Below are 19,037 nucleotides of genomic sequence, written 5' to 3' on the forward strand. Positions count from 1 at the left end.
AGTGTTTAACCCTCGCACTAAAGGACTGTAAATCCTTGAGAGGAATATACAGTCCTGAAGGACAAAACACAGTGCATATATTTTTTTTAAGACATACCTGCAAACAGTTCCCTTCCCTTCTTCTTGTTTTTCTTTCCTATCTTTTATTTGGCCCTTGTCCCCTGGAATGGCACCCTACGAGAGGCAGAGCAAACAACAGCTGGCCAGGCTCTATGAGCAGAGAGGGATGGCCGTGTCAGATCAGGAGTCCAGTACTGGCCAGGATGGCCAAAGAAGGGACACCACTCTGAGGACAGCAGCAGCGCCAGGTCCCAGAGGGGTACAGCAGCATCTCTGCAGCTTATTCTGCAACAACAGCAGGTAGAGGCAACAACAGCAGAACACCAAGCAGAGATGGAGGTACAACAGCTTGTTCTGGACCGTGAGCCCACAACGGCAGATCAAACAGCGCAGATTGCAGACACGTCTAGTCCTAACACATTGCCGTACAGGAAGGGACCTTCTCTACAGGGATCACCAAGCAGGAAGGAGCAGCACACTGGGGGTACAGCACAGCATGCCAAGTCCAGTGAAAGTCCTTTGTTTGGGGGAGCCAGTGCCAACAAAGATCCTGGAGCTTCCTGCAGATGTTTTCCCTGCACCCAGGTGGGCCATGTGAGGGTCGCCTGCCCAGAACAGAAGGAGCCAAGCCCACCTGTACAGCCTGTGGTAATGTTTGTGTCAAAACAGAAAGTCTATCTCACCATATGCAATTGGTGATTGTGGGTGGCAAAGTAACTCGGGAACTAAAGAACTCAGGGGCTTATTTTGCTCTGGTGCCTCCAGAGATCATCAACACTGGGGACATTATTCCTGGGAAGACTTTGTCCGTAAAGGGGGTGGGAAGGAACCACCCAAAGATGCATGTGACCAAAGGTTACTGGGATTGGGGTGTGGGGAGAGGTCTAAGGGAAGTGGGAGTGTCCAATGAGATTCCTGTCAATGTGTTGTTGGGGAATGATTTGGGTTGCATAGTAACTACTTTTGTTCCTTATGACCAGGTCTCACTAGGTCCAGCCGCGCTGGAGTGTGACCACTCACCTCAATCAGTAACTGCCACCGGTAAGGTACAAAGAGATAGCTGGGAGGGAGGGCTGGAAGACAGGAGAGAGTGTCCAACAGTGCCTGAACCAGCAGTGTCCCAAAGTGGGGGTAAGGAGGGAGAGGGGGAGGAGAGGTTTCCCCTAGGAGTCCCCCTGGTGCAGAGAGGTAGGTTACCTGCAGTAAGGGATAAACAAGGTGGGATCCCTGATCTTGTACCCAAACTGCCTGAGGTCTTGAGTGGGGGTCAGCAGATAGGCCAATCTCAGGAGTCAGTGCAGGAGTGTGGGGGACAGGTGGTTAGGACTCAGAGTAGAGTCCCAGTAGGTAGTGCCACTCAGACTGGGGTCAAGGATGGTAGCTGGGAGCCAGGTAGAGCTCCAGTGCCAGAACCAGTGCTGGGAGAGGGGCTGGTAGTCAGAGTCCAGGAAGGATTGCTGATGGTACTGGTTGCCCCTAAGGCAGCTACTAACCAGGGGGTGTGCCCAGAGGTGCATGGTATGTGGGTAGAACCCAGTAGTTTATGTCGGTCTGGGACTGAGCAAGTCAGTACAGACCAAGTAGTGGGCATAGACTGGGTGGAAGGCTGCCAAACAGTGTCCGAGTTCAGGCCCAGGAAATGGGGGACTAGGGACCGACAGGAGGGCCCCACATGCACTAAGGTAACTACAGGCGTGTCTCGCAGTGATGTCTCCGTGACAATAGCGTTTTGCATTTTGGCCAAAAAGTTCCATTTTGGTCTCATCTGACCAGAGCACCTTCTTCCACATGTGTCCCCCACATGGCTTGTGGCAAACTGCAAACGGGACTTCTTATGGTTTTCTGTTAACAATGGCTTTCTTCTTGCCAATCTTCCATAAAGGCCAACTTTGTGCAGTACACGACTAATAGTTGTCCTATGGACAGATTCCCCCACCTGAGCTGTAGATCTCTGCAGCTCGTCCAGAGTCACCATGGGCCTCTTGGCTGCATTTCTGATCAGCGCTCTCCTTGTTTGGCCTGTGAGTTTAGGTGGACGGCCTTGTCTTGGTAAGTTTACAGTTGTGCCATACTCCTTCCATTTCTGAATGATTGCTTGAACAGTGCTCCGTGGGATGTTCAAGGCTTTGGAAATCTTTTTGTAGCCTAAGCCTGCTTTAAATTTCTCAATAACTTTATCCCTGACCTGTCTGGTGTGTTCTTTGGACTTCAGGTGTTGTCGCTCCCAATATTCTCTTAGACAACCTCTGAGGCCGTCACAGAGCAGCTGTATTTGTACTGACATTAGATTACACACAGGTGCACTCTATTTAGTCATTAGCACTCATCAGGCAATGTCTATGGGCAACTGACTGCACTCAGACCAAAGGGGGCTGAATAATTACGCACACCCCACTTTGCAGTTATTTATTTGTAAAAAATGTTTGGAATCATGTATGATTTTTGTTCCACTTCTCACGTGTACACCACTTTGTATTGGTCTTTCACATGGAATTCCAATAAAATTGATTCATGTTTGTGGCTGTAATGTGACAAAATGTGGAAAAGTTTAAGGGGGCCGAATACTTTTGCAAGCCACTGTAATTCTGAGCATCTGCTCAAGGTTAGAGCCTGTCTCCATGGCTTGTGATTTCCTTTTGGTCATTACTTGGGTTTCCTTATGTTTGGCGCCTGTAAACCTTATTGGTACCCAGGTATACATTTCTCACAATGTTGCTATGTCCTACCATCCGGTAATGATTCTGTTTCCAGGTAGTTGCTCTGGTTTCCACTGTCCTTATCTTTTCTGAATGCTGGTGAGTAGGGGAGTAAGTATTTCACACTACTTTGATATCACCATGTGCAGGGGTTTCTTGATTTATCACTTCTTCAAGTGTCAAGCTGTTATGTTGTATTGTATATTGTACTCACATTTCAGGATGTCACCTTTGACAATATGTTGCTCTGTTTTCCTCATTCTTGCAGCTTGCTAGCATCTCTCTCATTCTCTACTACAGAGTCTATACTGTAGGATTATTCTGGTGGACTTTCTTATACTGGGGCTTCTACCTGGAGTCTTTATATTCACTTATAGAAGTTGCATGAATGTGGGCTCTTTTCAGTCTTATCGCATTTCTTATTTTAGGTTCCTGTTAGAGCCTATTAACTTTCCATTGGGAAAGAGTCTAGGGAAAAGGGAAGATGTTTCATACTTACTGTGATTTTCCTTTCCTAGACAAACTCCATGTTAGTACAGCCCAACCTTTTTCCAATAGTTTAGAAGCTTGTTACAAAGATGGTTTTAGGTAGGTGTGGTGGGTCATTTATAGCTTTGTGGAGGGTCCTTCTGGAGCAGAAGGAGGCACTATCCTGGTGAGTTTTGACATGGAATTTGTCTATTAAAGGAAGATCATGGTAAGTATGAAACAATCTTCCCTTTTGCAAATGTGAGAAGCCTGACCGGTAAAATGGAAGAGGTGGCGGTACTGGTACTGGAGGAGAAAAATGACGTAATTAGCATTGCAAAAATATGGCTGAATGAGTTGCATGACTAGGCAGTAAATGTAGCAGGCTATACTTTGTTTTGGAGGGACAAGGGAAATGCAAAAGGAGGTGATGCTGCTAGTAAAGCATGATCTAAGAGATTGCTTCTTACTGCATGGTCTAGACTGTTTTATTTATTACCATGCAGTGGCTTCGAGTGGGTGAGAAATTGCTATGTGTTGCGGCCTTGCATAGTCGGCCTCAGGGCCGGTATCCCGAACCGATGGCTTTTGAAGATGACTCCTGACTTATGGCCAACTCCCAACATGATCCTACACAACCTCCACACAGGCAAGAAGGTCATACCGCCCTACTTGATAAATTTAAGATTATCTTACAGAAGTAATCAGCCTCAACAGTCACATTCATTACAGCATATATTTCCACAAATTAGGGCAAGACACTGATGGTTGGAGCATAAAGTGGATATGAGACCATTCTGAACACCACCTCATGATGTATCACTTGCAACTATAAATACTAATGATATATAAGACATATAAAAGAAAACCATACATAACTGTAAATCAAAATTTGTAATATACCTGATGATAATGTTGACTTTTGACATGTTACTCTGTTAAATTTGTTGTTCATTAATCAACCTTAATAGTGAGATATAGACACTAGATGGTCTCTTTCTCTGTCTATTATTTATTGTTTGTGGTATACAGTATGTAAGACAGACTGAATGCACACTTAAGCAAAGATTTAGGGGGCGCATTGTAAATATATGTACCGTATATACTCGAGTATAAGACGATCCGAATATAAGCCGAGGTACCTAATGTTACCTAAGAAAACTGGAAAAAAACTTATTGACTCAAGTATAAGCCTAGGCATCCATTTCTTTTAACACACCTGCACACTAGCTTGTGTCCGAGTAGTAAGGGCAGCGCCGTATTACCTATCCAACCGGCCATCCGTCGTGCGTGCATGAGTTAAATTGACAATTGCATGTGATTGACTTGTTCCACTTGCTGCCTGGCTGGGATCTCCTCACTTGGCTTGAGTTAGAGAAGATAGTCAATCTGACACAAATAAATATTCTTTCTGTCAAGCTAACTTGCATGGATGACAAGTGTTTTATATTTCACTATCCCTAAAATATCACATGTCAACCTGCTGCCGCTGCTGTCTGTGTAATTGTATGCTAACAGGAACTGTGCATTTCTGTAATTTGCTTGTTCAGACATAATTGGGGTACATTGTTCCTCTGCTCGGAGTGCTTGCTTGAGAAAGAGAGAGACCCATTTTAAGTGCCTCAGTGTCTCCTGCAGGGCTAAGTGGAAGTGATTATGATAATGTAATTATCATAATGGCACTATGAAGTAAAGCAATATATGAAAAGGCTTTGGCAAGTAGTAATCATTTACTCATCCTTAATCATACCTTAATCATACTCATCCCTAAATCATACCTTGCATTTGTCGCGCCGTATTCCCTTTCAAACCGGCCATCCGTCACGCATGACGTGGTTTGAGGGAGGAAAGTAATGAAAATCTTAATTCCATAACTATTTCTGAATGCTTCTCCCCCAAGATCAGCACCTTGCATTTGGCGCGCCATATTCCCTTTCAACCGGCCATCCGTCTCGCATGCGTGCGCACAAAATGGATGCCCGCCAAATGCAAGGTATGATTAATTTACTACTTGCCTCGAGTATAAGCCGAGGGTTCCTTTTTTAGCACATTTTGAGTGCTATAAAACTCAGCTTATACTCGAGTATATACAGTAATTAAAATGCGTAACAATTGTAGGCCATTTTAATGAATATGCTAATAGGTCACTTTTTTAGTAACTAGTATGGAGAAGTTTGTGTCAAAAATGTTTCAAGTTTTAACATAAATTACACAGGAAACTGTTCAGGGAGGGAAGCAATAATAAATCTGTCATATATAACCTCACCAGAGCAAATTATACTATTTGTGTAATGTTTTGATATTGTTTACACTGTTGGTGCAATATAAAACATGAGCACAACAGAGACCCTTTCCGCACCCTGGCTCTCCAAAATAATTGAACGCCCGGTGCACACTGCTGGAGGGATCGGCACCCTCCCAAATCCAACTTGGCAACAAAAGCAAATGGCACTCAGAGCTGTAAACTAGGGAACAAGCCCTTTAAAAAGTTTTATTGCGGAGGTGCAACGTTTCGGGGCAGAATAACCCCAATATAAAACATGTACATGTCACAAATAAACATAAATTCGATCCATGTTTTCCAAAAATATTCTGTGCCCCTATCCCATTTCTGCAAAGTTTTTAAAATTTAAATACTGAAACCAAAGTGTCTTTTACCATGTTTTAAATACTTTTGTCTATTTATTAACATAGTATAAGTCAGATATTCACTTGCATACTGTACTCGACTTTATTCCACTTTTAAACTGAATTGGTATTTTGCCTTAGCATCACTAAGGCTAGTACTTACAGTCTTTATTGCTTCTTTAAACAGGGATTCTCACCTAAAACCAGGAGGTGAAATTATTTTAGGAGGTTCAGACCCTTCTTACTACACGGGGAGCTTCCAGTATCTCAACTTAGAGAAGGAAGGATATTGGCACATCAGAATGAAGGGGTATGATATGTGATATGGTAACAGCAATGCAGTACTCCTGCAAACCTGAACAGTGCATTACTTTACAAAGGGTACTTGATTCTTTTTGACTGTAAATGTGCCTTCTTTACAGGTCTGTTACATGCATATGTTGCTAGAATTAACTATCATGTTTACAATCAGGAACTGTAATGTTTAAGTGAATTTTTAATTTTACATCTATTATGAATCTGTTCAACCAGCACAGTAATTGTCCTATTTTGTGCTAGATATATGATATAGATATAATGAAAACAACATATCTCATCCGTTATCACATGAAAACTCAAAAAGGGTTTAGAGGGAAATCCAGAATTGAATTAGGAGAGCACAGATTTGCCAGCCAACACAATAAACCATACTTGTTCTTTCAATCCAATATGACACACCCTGGACTTTTTGTCCATTCACAGCTCATTGTTACAGTTAGGGGCTGTGGGTCCTGTACAATTTATCATCCTTTGTGAAATTCCATTTCCATATAATAATTTTGAAAGATGTAAACATAATATACAGAAGTGACACTGCATGGTAATGTGCCTCACTATTTTTTAAAAAAATCGAGCTTTAAATGAAAGTTGATACCATAACAGTGATAATATAACAATACTTTATAAATGTCTATGAAGATTCTCATTTATTTAGGTCATGATATACAGTACCTAGTAGAATTAAGTCTAAATAATATCTGAGTTTTTTCCTTGAAAACATTTCTCCACTCATCCGAGTAGCTTCTTAAGTTCAAATGACTGGTAGAGAATTCCCCAGCATTTAAATCCATGAGGGTAGTACAGTCACTTATCACTGTTATGGTATCAACTTTCATTCAATTGTATTGGTTCCATTGAACTTATTCAGTTAGGTGTTGACTGAAACTGACAGGTGAAAGAAGGTATGATCCAGTCACAATGGTACTATGATTCTCATTGATGCAGGTGTTAATCCTTCAAAGTACATGACTGTAAGTGTGAACTGTTGTAAAACTGCCAGTGTAAGGATGTCAAAGCAGCATTGTATGTTGATGACAAGCGGTGTCGCAGGCCCCCTCCTCTGTCTTTCACACCTCTTTCAAACCATGTGTCCTTTCGGTCCAAAATATACATGTTACTATCCTCAAGAGTGTCCTTTTTCCCTGAGGTGTAGATAGATTGTTAAATCTTGTCCTGAGGCGTTAGCAGAATACTTTATTAACCATAAACTATGAGAGAAGATTAGAGGCCAATACTCACTAAACTCGAGAACCCCAGCCGTTTATGATAGTAAGACTAAAAAAAAATCAAGTTTAAGAAAAGCCTCAGTTTAGAAGTAAATCTTAAGTAGACTATACTTACAAAAAACAGCGGCACTCAATATGCTTATTCAAGCCATTTGGTGTAACAGTATGAAGTCTAAAAATACACCTAGCCCATGTTGCAAATATTTTTTTTCTCTGTCCCCGTTATCTAGGAAAATGTTCAACTATTACTGTATACTTTTTTGGAGGGACAGAGGAATAGAGGAGCAAATATAACATCAAATTAAAAGCAAATATAAAGTAGGAAGTTGATGATGGTAAATGAGGGGGCTGAAGCCTTATGGGTTGAGCACACCAAATTAATGGTAGGGGTATTATGTTTTTTGCAAAAAACACAGAACAGAAATGGTTGTCTTTTAAAATGATAATTCCATTAAGTAGTAAATGTAGTAGTGTTAAGAATCACAATGTGTGGCTTAATTCAGAGGTAGTGATGAGCGAATGTTTTCGCCAGGCATGGATTCGCAGCGAATTTCTGCATTTGGAAAATTCGCTGTGGAAACATTTTTCTTCGTGAATTTTTCTCCGTTTTGCAAATTTTCTTGCCGTTTTGCGAATTGTATGGCGAAGCGAAACGGGACAGATTCGCTCATCACTATTCAGAGGTAAAGAAGTAGATAGGGAAAAAGGAAGAAATATAAGTCAGAGGGGACCTGCTTTTAATAAATATAAACACTATAACAAGTGTTGTAAAACAGCAATCTGGAATGCAAAGATAGAAAATGAAGAGCACATTGCAACAGAGGCTAAAACTAACCCCGAAAAGTTAAAGTATATTAATAGTAAAAAGAAGCAGGTTGAGTGTGGCCCCATTGAATTATTGTAACAACATGGTTACAATGGATACAGAAAAGGCAAATGTGTTAAACCAGTTATTTTCTTTAGTGTATACTAAAGAGCCAGAGTGCCAAGACCCACCCAATAGCTGCAATGTTGGCTCAGCTCATTCTAGTCGGTGGTTGACGCAGGATATGATGCATAAAGTTTTACTCAAAATTGGATGAATACCCCTTTGGGTACTGAGAGAGCTAGGTTCAGTTTTACAATGGCATCTGTTTCTGATATTCCGAGACTCTTTTTATCTGGTATAGTAAGGATTGGAGGAAAGCTAATGTCATTCCTATATTTAAAAAGGGATTACGATCTCAGCCTGGCAATTATAGGCCAGTAAGTTTTACATGCATGGTGGACAAATTATTTGAAGGCTTGTTGAGGGATCACATTTAAAATTATGTTCTGGAGAATGCCATTATGAGCAGCAATCAGCATGGCTTTATGAAGGACAGGTCAGACAAATTTAATTGCTTTTTATGATGAGGTCAGTAAGAAGCTGGACAGTGGGGATGCAGTATATGTGATCTATTTGGATTTTGCCAAAGCATTTGATACCATGCCCCACAAAGGACTGCTTTCTAAACTAAGGTCTACTGGTTTTAGTGAAGTTGTTTGCACATAGATAGGAAACTTGCTACAGGATCGGGTACAGAGGGTGGTTTTTAATGGTACATTCTCTATTTGGGGTAAGGTTTTCAGTGGGGTACCTCAGGGTTCTGGGTTCACTTTTATTCATTAATGACTTAGAGGAGGGTATTAGTGTTTGCAGATGACACACAACTCTGCAGCCAAATCAATTCTATCCAGGATGTGGCAGCATTAGAGCAGGATCTGAACAAACTAACAATCTGAGTGGCTAAGTGACAGATAAGATTTCATGTGAATAAATGTAAGGTCATGCACCTGGGATGTAAAAATATGCTTATACTTATACATATACACTTATACATATACACTTATACCCTTAATGGATCTGCTCTTGGCAAATCCATAATGGAGAAAGACCTTAGTGTCCGTGTAGGTAAAACCACTTGGCTGTGGCAAGCAATGCCAGTCAGTAGTTGCAGGGCAAACAAGGTTTTGAGCTGTAATAGGAGGGGGTTATTCTTCCACTTTGCAGAGCGCTGGTATGGCCCCATCTAGAACAGGGGGCTCAAACTCAATTTACCTGGGGGCCGCAGGAGGCAAAGTCAGGATGAGGCTGGGCCGCATAAGGGATTTCACAAAAAATTGGCTTTCAAGGGATAATGCAAGGCACGGCGGGCGGGAGCTGCTGATTGCGGAAATGACGTTATGCCATCATAACAGTTATTATGGGAAGACGCTCTGTGTGCACAATTTGCTCCTTAGCAGCTAATTGTGCACACAGAACGTCTTCCCATAATAACTGTTATGATGGCATAACGTCATTTCCGCAATCAGCAGCTCCCGCCCCCGGCGCCTTGCATTATCCCTTGAATCGCAATAAAAATCGCGATCCATTCATTGCTTTTGAGAAGGCGTTGGTGCGGGCCACAAAATATTGTACCGAGGGCCGCAAATGGCCCGCGGGCCGAGAGTTTGAGACCCCTGATCTAGAATATGCCATTCAGTTGTGGTCTTCAGTGCTCAAAAGGGACATTGGGTTAGAGAGGGTACAGAGAAGGGCAACTAAGCTGGTAAAGGGTATGGAAAGTCTCTGTTATGAAGAAAGACTGACTAAGTTAGGGTGGTTTACACTGGAGAAGAGGTGATATGATAACTATGTATATATATATATATATATATATATATATACACACATATACAGTATATATATATATATATATATATATATATATATATATATATATATATATATATAGGGATCATATAATAATTCCTAATGCTTTGTTTAACAGTAGGTCCTTCCAACTGACACAAGGGCAAGCATTTTTATTAGAAGAACGGAGGTTCTGTCTAAATATTCAGAAAAGATTTTTTAATGTGAGAGCTGTAATGATGTGGAATTACCTCCCTGAATCAGTTGTACTGGCTAATTCATTAGATAGCTTCAAGAAGGGGTTGGATGGCTTTTTAGCAAGTGAGGAAATACAGGGTTATGGGTGATAGCTTTTAGTACAAGTTGATCCAGGGACTACTCTGATTGCCATCTTGGAGTTAGGAAGGGATATTTTCCCCCTCTGCAGCAAAATAGAGAGCTTTAGATTGGTGTTTTTGCCTTTCTCTGGATCAACTAGCTGTTAGGTTAAAAAAAGGACACATCCATCAAGTTCAACCTGCCTAACTTACTATGTATTTGAAATTGTGGGGTTCTTGTATTCTGCAGCTGATGTGTTCTTACACGTAACAACATAAGACTAATGTTTTACTATCCTGTCTTTACCGACCTGAATAGTGTTGCCAATATATCCCAATCCATCCCAATCCACAGAGACATTTCCATTTATGATTACTAAAAAATATCCATAAACCAAGGAGAGGTGGGAATAGAGAATTAATTGTGTTGCAACATGTGGCTAGCTAGCTGTCTAGGATTAACACTGTTGTATTAAGTAGCTTGAATGATCATTCAGAGTACCACTGGTTCTTGTGAGAATAGACCTAAGGGTTTCCTTCAATGTCTTATGATTTCAATTATGCATATTATGTATACATTTTTTTTGAGAAGTGTTATATGGAAATGGGATGTCACAAGGGGTGGTAAATTGCTCAGCTGTACATATGAACTGTGAATGGACAAAAAGTCCATGGAGATTTGTATTCGATTGAAAGAACACATGGTTAAGGATTATGTGTTGAACCACTGATGAAGGGGGTAGGAAGTCCTTGAAATATTTGCTATATTTGCTTTGAAATAAATGCTTTGAGCAATATTTATTCCTAATAACCAGTAATAACATCAAATTGTATTGTAAGTGCAGCAGACTTTAGACCAGTTGTGTTTTTAGACCAGGGACAAACTCTGCATCAGTTCCTACGTTTTTTAACCACTGAGGGTTGAAAAAAAATAAACTGATAGAACATGGAATCTATACATCAGAGTCCTAAAGAAATTAGCCCAAATGAATGTGTCTTTTGGATCAAAGGAGTGACAATTGTTTTCAGTGGTGCATGGTAGAGTGAAGACAAGCAAGAAGTGCCGCATAAGCACATACAATATCCACAGGTGTTAGGACTAGGGTCTGGACTGGGCCGCCCCCAGTCCGACCCTGGTTAGGACCCATTTTTTACATAGTATGTTCTAGTGGACCTCACTGACATACAGACACATGGTGTACACTGTCAATGTTATCTCCAAGACAAAAACTGTGAAAATAATGGTAAAGACAATAAAATCAGCTGGTCCTGTTCCCCAATCAGATTATATAGTGAGAAGCAGCGTATGTATATCTTTATTTATGAAGTGCTACTTTTGTACGCAACGCTGTACAATAGAATAGATTATTACAAACAGGGTTTAGTAAGATAATGTAACCCTTTCTTGGCACATTCACTTAAAATTGGGCTGTATTGTCAGGAGATATGTGTTCTCAGAGTAATATTGATACTGGGAACTAGGAACAGCGCAGTGCCTCCACCTAGTGGACACTGAGGAACACACCTCTAGGGGATTTCCACTAGGAAATAATCACACACGGTTTGCAGCAGTATTAAAGTTTATATAACTTTTGAAACAGAAAGTAGAACAGCTTTAGGGATGACTGATAATCCTGTCCTGAGGAACTTGTGTGGGCTATCCACGGCTGGCACAGTCTCTGTACTTGCCCAGCCCCAACTTTGATCCGGATAGACCCCCAACCCTTTAATCAGTTCAGTCCCTTCCCAAAGAGCTCTTAAATTCCCCCAGGTAGCACTACCTGCCCCAGAGTACCTTCCCCGTTGAAAAGGGTGGCTGCTCCCACGTAGCAGGTAACCGGGCAATACCTGTTCACTCAGGGGACACAATCTGAGAGTTCAACAGAGGACTTTATACTCCCTGGCAGTCCAGCAGACTTTTATGCTTTCAAGTCTGAACTCACACAGTTTGTGCTGACTGCTCACTCTGGGTCTCCCTCTGCACTGGCAAACAACAGCAGGGGCTCCCTTTATAAACTGCTGGGCTCGCCCCTAGATTTTTGGCTCCAAAACGTAGGCACCCCTCTCCCAGACGTGCACTGGGGCAGCCAGCCAACCGGATCCCTCCCCAGGCTGTAGCTAGGCTGGATGAGATCACAGACTGAGAAACAGGGGACAGGGTTCTCTGATCCCCTGCAATAATAATAGATAAATACAAATTACAAAACTGTAAGATACAGTTACAATAAGTTATGAGTCAAAGACACAAGAGGATGGAGGTCCCTGCCCTGGAGAGCTTACAATCTAGATGGGACTTAGAGACACAACTAGGCAAATATAAGTGCAGTGGGTGACACTGCAATATAAGTGCTAGTTCCCAGATCGGGTGCTGTGCAAGTGCTCCAAGAGGTAGTCTTTAAGTTTAGTTTTAAAAAGACTGAGGGAGGATTCTCTCCGGAGGGCATTCCAAATGTAAACAGCAGTAGTAGTGGGGGGGCGCAACCAAGCAGTTGCTCTGTGGGGAACAGAGGAGTCGGCCAAGAACATATGGAAACACAAGAAGAGCTGTAGTGAGGAGAGCTTTGAAGGCTAAGTTTGTTTAATGGGAAGCCACAAAAAGGACTTTAGAAGGGAAGGGCCTGAACTCTCTTGGATGAGAGGAGGAGAATTCTGACAGCAGTATTTACTACAAACTGTAGAGGGGAGAGATGGGAGTTAGGGGGACTGGTTAGTAGCAGGTTACAGTAGTCAAGTCAGGATAGGATGAGAGCATGCATGAGCAGCCTAGCTGTTGCAGCAGAAAGAAAGGGACTGATTTTGCAATATTGCGTAATAAAAAATGTCAGGTTTTGAGAGTGGTGTTAATATGGTCAGGGAAGGATAGAGATGAGTCAAAGATCACCCCCAAAGAACGTGCTGAATCAACAGGGTTGATGAGCATGCCATTGCTAGAAATAGTAAAGGGGTGGATAGAACCAGGCTTAGGCGGAAAGATCATTAGTTTAGTTTTTGTTAGGTTCAGTTTGAGGTGGCGTTGGTTCATCCAGTTGGAGATAGCTAAGAGGTAGTTAGAGATATGAGTCTCAGTTTCAACTGTTAATGAAGGGGTGTAAAAATAAATTTGGATATCATCAGCAAACGGATGATATTTAAAGCCAAATGAATAGATAAGATCTCCAAAAGACAGTGTATAGAGGGAGACCAACAACGGCCCAAGTACAAAACCTTGGGGTACCCCCACATTAAGCAGAACTGGAGATGAGGTTTTGTTTGCATAGGAGACAGTGAAGAATCAGTTAGAGAGGTTACAGGATAACCCCTTTGAAATAAAAAATAACAAAAGTGGTACAAAGGGGATACCTTTATTGGCTAACTAAGATAACCATATCAAGCTTTCAGAACATTTTAGTTCCTTTTTCAAGCTGAGAGTTGAGGCAGGCCAATAGGAATTTATAATGGATAAACTTTGCTTGCGTACAGGATTTGCTCCACATATGTTCCACAGACCTCGCACAGAAGCATAAAAAATTGGTTTGTAAATTCAGGCAGAGGGCGTGGGTTTTGAGCCCGAGTATGCTTAGGCTAAAGGGGTGCAAATGAGTCAATGGTGGAGGAGGTAGTGGGCACAGTCAGCTCAAAACCATTATAAAGTGAAAGGTTTTGGCATTGCAGGCATATTATACAAAGAAAGGCAAACAGTACTGGCACCCATAGTACATTAAAGACTGAGAGCAATGGATACTAGGACCACAAACATTTTAAGTACTTTAGTTATTATACAGTAACATTGTATAGAAATGTGTTATTATTATGCAAAAAACTAGAAATGTAGATATTAGGCAGGCAATTACTTTGCGGGCAATGTAGAATCTACATTGTTGATAGGTAAAGGGTTAGCCTGTTTCAACATCTTAACTATTATCTCTTTAACCTTCCCCAGAACTGGCAAATCAATATTGTAATCACCTGATTGAAAATTGTTTTGTTTTAATGTTTTTTCATTGATAGGGTGTCCATTGGGGCAGAGATCTTATTTTGTAAAGATGGTTGCTCAGTAGCAATTGACACAGGAGCAGCTTACATCACTGGTCCAGCTAGTTCAGTTTCTGTCCTCATGAAGGCCATTGGCGCTACTGAATTGGCAGAGGGAGAGGTAATTTGAAACTGGAAAAGAGAGATAGTACAACCACTAAATTGTATTGTAATAATTATTTAAAACTCACCAAAGACCAAGCAAGTCTGTTACTATAATGTATTATTTTTATATATTACTATTTTATACCTCATTTCAAAAAATGCAAAATAACTATGTGTGTTCATACAGTATTACCAAAGCTAACCCTAATGGAATAAGGCAGTGTAAAGTTATCTGAATCATAGTTGGAGTGGTCATCCAGAGTACCTGGTGCCAGCGTTTCAATATTTTCTTCAGGTTTTCAGTTCCATTGACATCAGGGCATTGCGCAAGGCAAGTTCTTCCAGCTCAATTCAGCAAGACCATTCTGTATTGACCTTGCTTTGTGCAATGGGGCTGAAAAAAGAAAAAAGCCCCAGACTCTTAACCACAATATTTACAGATTTGTAAAGAAAGTAATTGTAAACTATAGATTTATTGTTTGCTTTCAATGACCTAACCCCAAACATGGAAAACAACTGATTCTCCCCTAATTTTAGGGATGGCATGCCACCAAGCCATATGTGCATTTGTGGCCTGGCCTTGGGACACTGGAGTAACAAATCTGGGTCTGGTTTTAGCTTACATCAGCATGCATAGATCAAAATGATAGAGGTAGATATGATAATAGCACCCAAGCAGGAGAAAAAGTCCTTCAGGACTGGAAGATAAGGATTGAAGAGAGAAGGCAACGGATTCCTAAGGGCAAAGACACACGCATCGATTAGTAGCAGTTGCAGTGACTAATCCGTGCAGCGCAAAGGGCATGTGATTAGTTTCAGTGACTTGTGTCGCTGTGATTAGTGACTGACTTTTTAAAAGTCGCGGCTACTAATCACACGCATGTCTTCGCCCCATGGGTGAAGACACATGGATCTATTAGTAGCAGCTACTTGTCATGGCTACAGAAATAGACAATGCAGAAATAGATAATACTTTAGCAAATCACGCGGGGGTTTTTCGCGTCAATTGTAACGCAAAAAAGCATGCAATACCGCTTATCGACCTTTAGTGAATCAACCATAATGTGTCTTCACCTTAAAAGGACTTGCATTGTGCTGTGCTGGCCGTTTCTAAAAGCACAAAATACATAATAAACTGAGATGGCTGCTTACACACCATTATTAAGACTTAAAAAAAAAATACTTAATTCTACCGTTTAAAATTGTATTTGTGATGTCATTTGATATTAAAAATTAACCATAAAAATCATGATAGAAAGCCCTTACATTCAAGTTTACATGTTCTTCTCTTTATCAGTACACTGTGGACTGTGATAAAATTTCTCAGCTTCCTGACGTCTCCTTCCACATGGGTGGGAATGAGTATACGCTGAAGGGACCTGCATATATTCTGCAGGTATGTAATCACTCTTTAGCCAGAAAGTTGGTGCCACAATGTATTCAAGAAAACTATTATGAAATCCAGACAACCATTAGGAATATTTTCCCAGCATTCATATATCCATATCATAGCTAATTGTGAATGAGACCCAAAAATAATTCAGTTTTATTCAGTTTACCCAATGCCAAGGTTCCTTTCACGAACATATATTAAAATGTAACATTTTTAATAAAAATCTAAAAGATTAAAAAATTAAAAACTGAAGTATACTGTACTCAGATTTAGTAAAGACAGAGTAAATTGCAGTATCATATAGAAACAGTTTAGGCTAGTGCTGCAGGCCAAGAGTCTGCCCTTACGCTTTAAAAATCTGAAAGTTGTACCTGCCCCTGGAAGCATTGCTTGAGGTGCGTCTGTAGCCATCTATTCACAAGGTGCAGTCTAATCATTATCCACTTATCAGTGTTTTGGGTAAGTAGCATAAGCTTTCCATAATCTTTTTACTGATATTATACTGCTATCAATGAAGTAACCCATATAGTAAAAAAAAAATGGTTGTTGAGGTCTACTTAGATGCATGGAGTTGCATTGGTGCAATCTAGCAGCTATGATATTGTATATTTGCTTAATTTTCTCAGGGCAAATTTTTCATATAATGTAAGGCTCACTGAAATGCATAACTTAACCCAGTGCTGTCCAACTGGCGGCCCGCGACCCACCTCTGTGTGGCCCCTCACCTGTCTGGCTGCTTTGATGGATTACCTTTGTGTAAACTTTAAATGGTATCAGTACTGAGATTAACTGGACCCCTGCATGGTTCGCATCTCAGATTCAGGCTGTAATCCCACTGTATTGTTTAAACATGTAAATCCCCAGAGCCCAATGGTTCAACCACCTTAATAAAATAATTTGGGGGTTTCTCCGGGCTGGCGCACTCCCCCTGCCTCAATATAAAAATCTTACAGGCGCCCAGAACTTAAAGTGGGTTGGCATTGCCAGATTTTAAACTGGTGGTTTGCGCCAGCAACAGACAACCCAGCTGTCATGCTTGAAGCCTCAGCCCTACATTCTTTAGAAGCTCTAGCTAAGCTCCCATACCAAGGCCCCTCACACTACTACCGCACCACCACTCCAATGCTCACAGTAGTTACAGGCTTTCAAAGATCTCTTCAACTAACACAGAAATCCCCCCAGATTTGGGGTCCCCAAACTCCTCTATGGGGCAATCTGACATTGGCCCACTTTGACTCTATGCCCGAAATTAGTCAATGGGCAGGTAAAGGCATCAAAACATTGCAGGATATTGTGAAAGATGGGGAATTGAAACAATTCAGGGCTAGAGAGAGGAATCTGAGCTCCCTTCTGCCATGTATTTCCACTACTTACAACTCCGGCATGCCTTTTATGCCCAGTTCCCCATTAGACCGATACAGGTGACAGATACTTCGCTTGAAAAATACCTGCATAGACCGAATCTGAGAAAGGCTGCGTCGTGGTTTTATAGTCTACTATCGCAATCCACCCCAAACCCCCTAGCTAAGGCTAGGGCTAAGGCTAAATGGCAGAGTGATATACCAGACCAGAATGATGAAATGTGGCTCTTGACCAGATTCCCAAAAAAACATTGTAAGTCAGATAGAGGTTTATCCAAATTAAATTTATTAATCGTGCTTACTTAACACCCCATAGACTAGCAAATATATATTCTCAAACATCAGACCTACGTCCCAAATGTAACATAGCAGTAGGCGCGTTTCTCCATGTATTTTGGATATGTCCAGCCATCTAACAACTATGGTCAGCGATATTGAAATATATTAATAAAACACTGGCGTTTCCTAACATTCACTCTCCACGGATATGTTTATTAGGGGTGCTAGAAAATTTGGGATTATAGGCATATGAAAGGTTGTGTTACTTGCAATTGCTACTTTATGTAAAAAAAGCCATATTGTCAAATTGGAAATCGACGACTGCCCCCTCGCTCTGGAAAAAACGAGTTAATGATGTGCTACCTAAACAAAAATTGGTCTACATTTCTTGCCAGGCTCACTTAAACTTCTTTTTTCCTTGTTTTCTTTTTTTTTTTTCTAAACTGCTGTTGTTTAAATGTTAAAACTCTAAATACAAACTAAAAAAAACATGTAATCCCCTGTACTGTTCACACCTTTTAATCTCTGCATTGTTCACACCTCAGGTTCAGGCTGTAATCACCCACACTGTTCACCTGTTCATGCCTCAGACCTTAAGTAGGAGTAGTGCCAGCATTGTGTCAATATATGTACTGCCTGACCTATCATATAACAAAGAAGACTCCAAAGCACCGGACAGCAAGGGTATTCTCTTTAAAAGAAGTTTTATTGATCCATTTAAAGCATCATGCTTGATGCGTTTTGTGCACAAGCGCACTTAGTCATAGGCTGTGTGCCATGCTCTGTCTGCCCTATGCTGCCTATGTGTGCCATGCTCTGCCTGCCCTATGCTGTCTGTGTGACATTTACTGCCTACACTATGCTGCCTGTGTGTGCCATACTCTGCCTGCCCTATGCTGTGTGTGTGCCATACTCTACCTGCCCTATGCTGCCTGTGTGTGACATACTCTGTCTGCCCTGTGCAGGCTATGTACTATACTCTGCCTGCCCTTATCTGCCTGTGGGTGTCATACTCTGCCTGACCTATGCTGCCTGTGTGTATGTCACACATAGGCAGCTAAGGGCAGGCAGAGCATGGCACACATACACATGCAGCATAGGGCAGGCAGAGTATGGCACACACAGGCAGCATAGGGCAGGCAGTACATGTCACACACATGTAAGGGCAGGCAGAGTATGGTACATAGGCTGCATAGGTCAGGCAGAGTATGGCACACTCAGGCAGCATAGGGTAGAGAACTGCCTGTGTGTGCCACACTCTGCCTGCCCTATACTGCCTGTAGGAGGTGAACCTGGCAGGGGTTTGTTCTGGGAGTTTGGAAATAGCCATTATATGGTCCCTAAGCTGTGTAATTATGTGTTGGGGGTTGCTGTGCTATCCACAGGGGAGGAGGAGGTATATGGATTTAAGGGTGTGTCTTAATATGACATAATATAACTAGAAAGGGAAGTTTGAGAACAAATTTCATGTTGGGTTGAAAAACGTGAAGTCACTGAATGAAATCTGATCTGTTGTTGACTC

The 19,037-nt window shown here is 41.5% G+C and overlaps 1 protein-coding gene across 2 annotated transcripts in view; it reads left to right on the forward strand.

Annotated features, from left to right (window-relative positions):
• The window catches only part of ren (renin), a 147,137-nt gene that overhangs the window by 106,515 nt on the left and 21,585 nt on the right, over positions 1 to 19,037 (forward strand). For both annotated transcript variants that reach the window (XM_018091525.2, XM_031896850.1), the window contains 3 exons: positions 6,040 to 6,162; positions 14,354 to 14,498; positions 15,780 to 15,878. In XM_018091525.2, coding sequence (XP_017947014.2) covers positions 6,040 to 6,162; positions 14,354 to 14,498; positions 15,780 to 15,878 — 367 coding nt within the window. The remainder of the gene's footprint in view (positions 1 to 6,039; positions 6,163 to 14,353; positions 14,499 to 15,779; positions 15,879 to 19,037) is intronic.

The sequence above is a fragment of the Xenopus tropicalis genome, chromosome 2, assembly GCF_000004195.4.
Source record: "Xenopus tropicalis strain Nigerian chromosome 2, UCB_Xtro_10.0, whole genome shotgun sequence".
Classification (NCBI taxonomy): Eukaryota; Metazoa; Chordata; class Amphibia; order Anura; family Pipidae; genus Xenopus; species Xenopus tropicalis.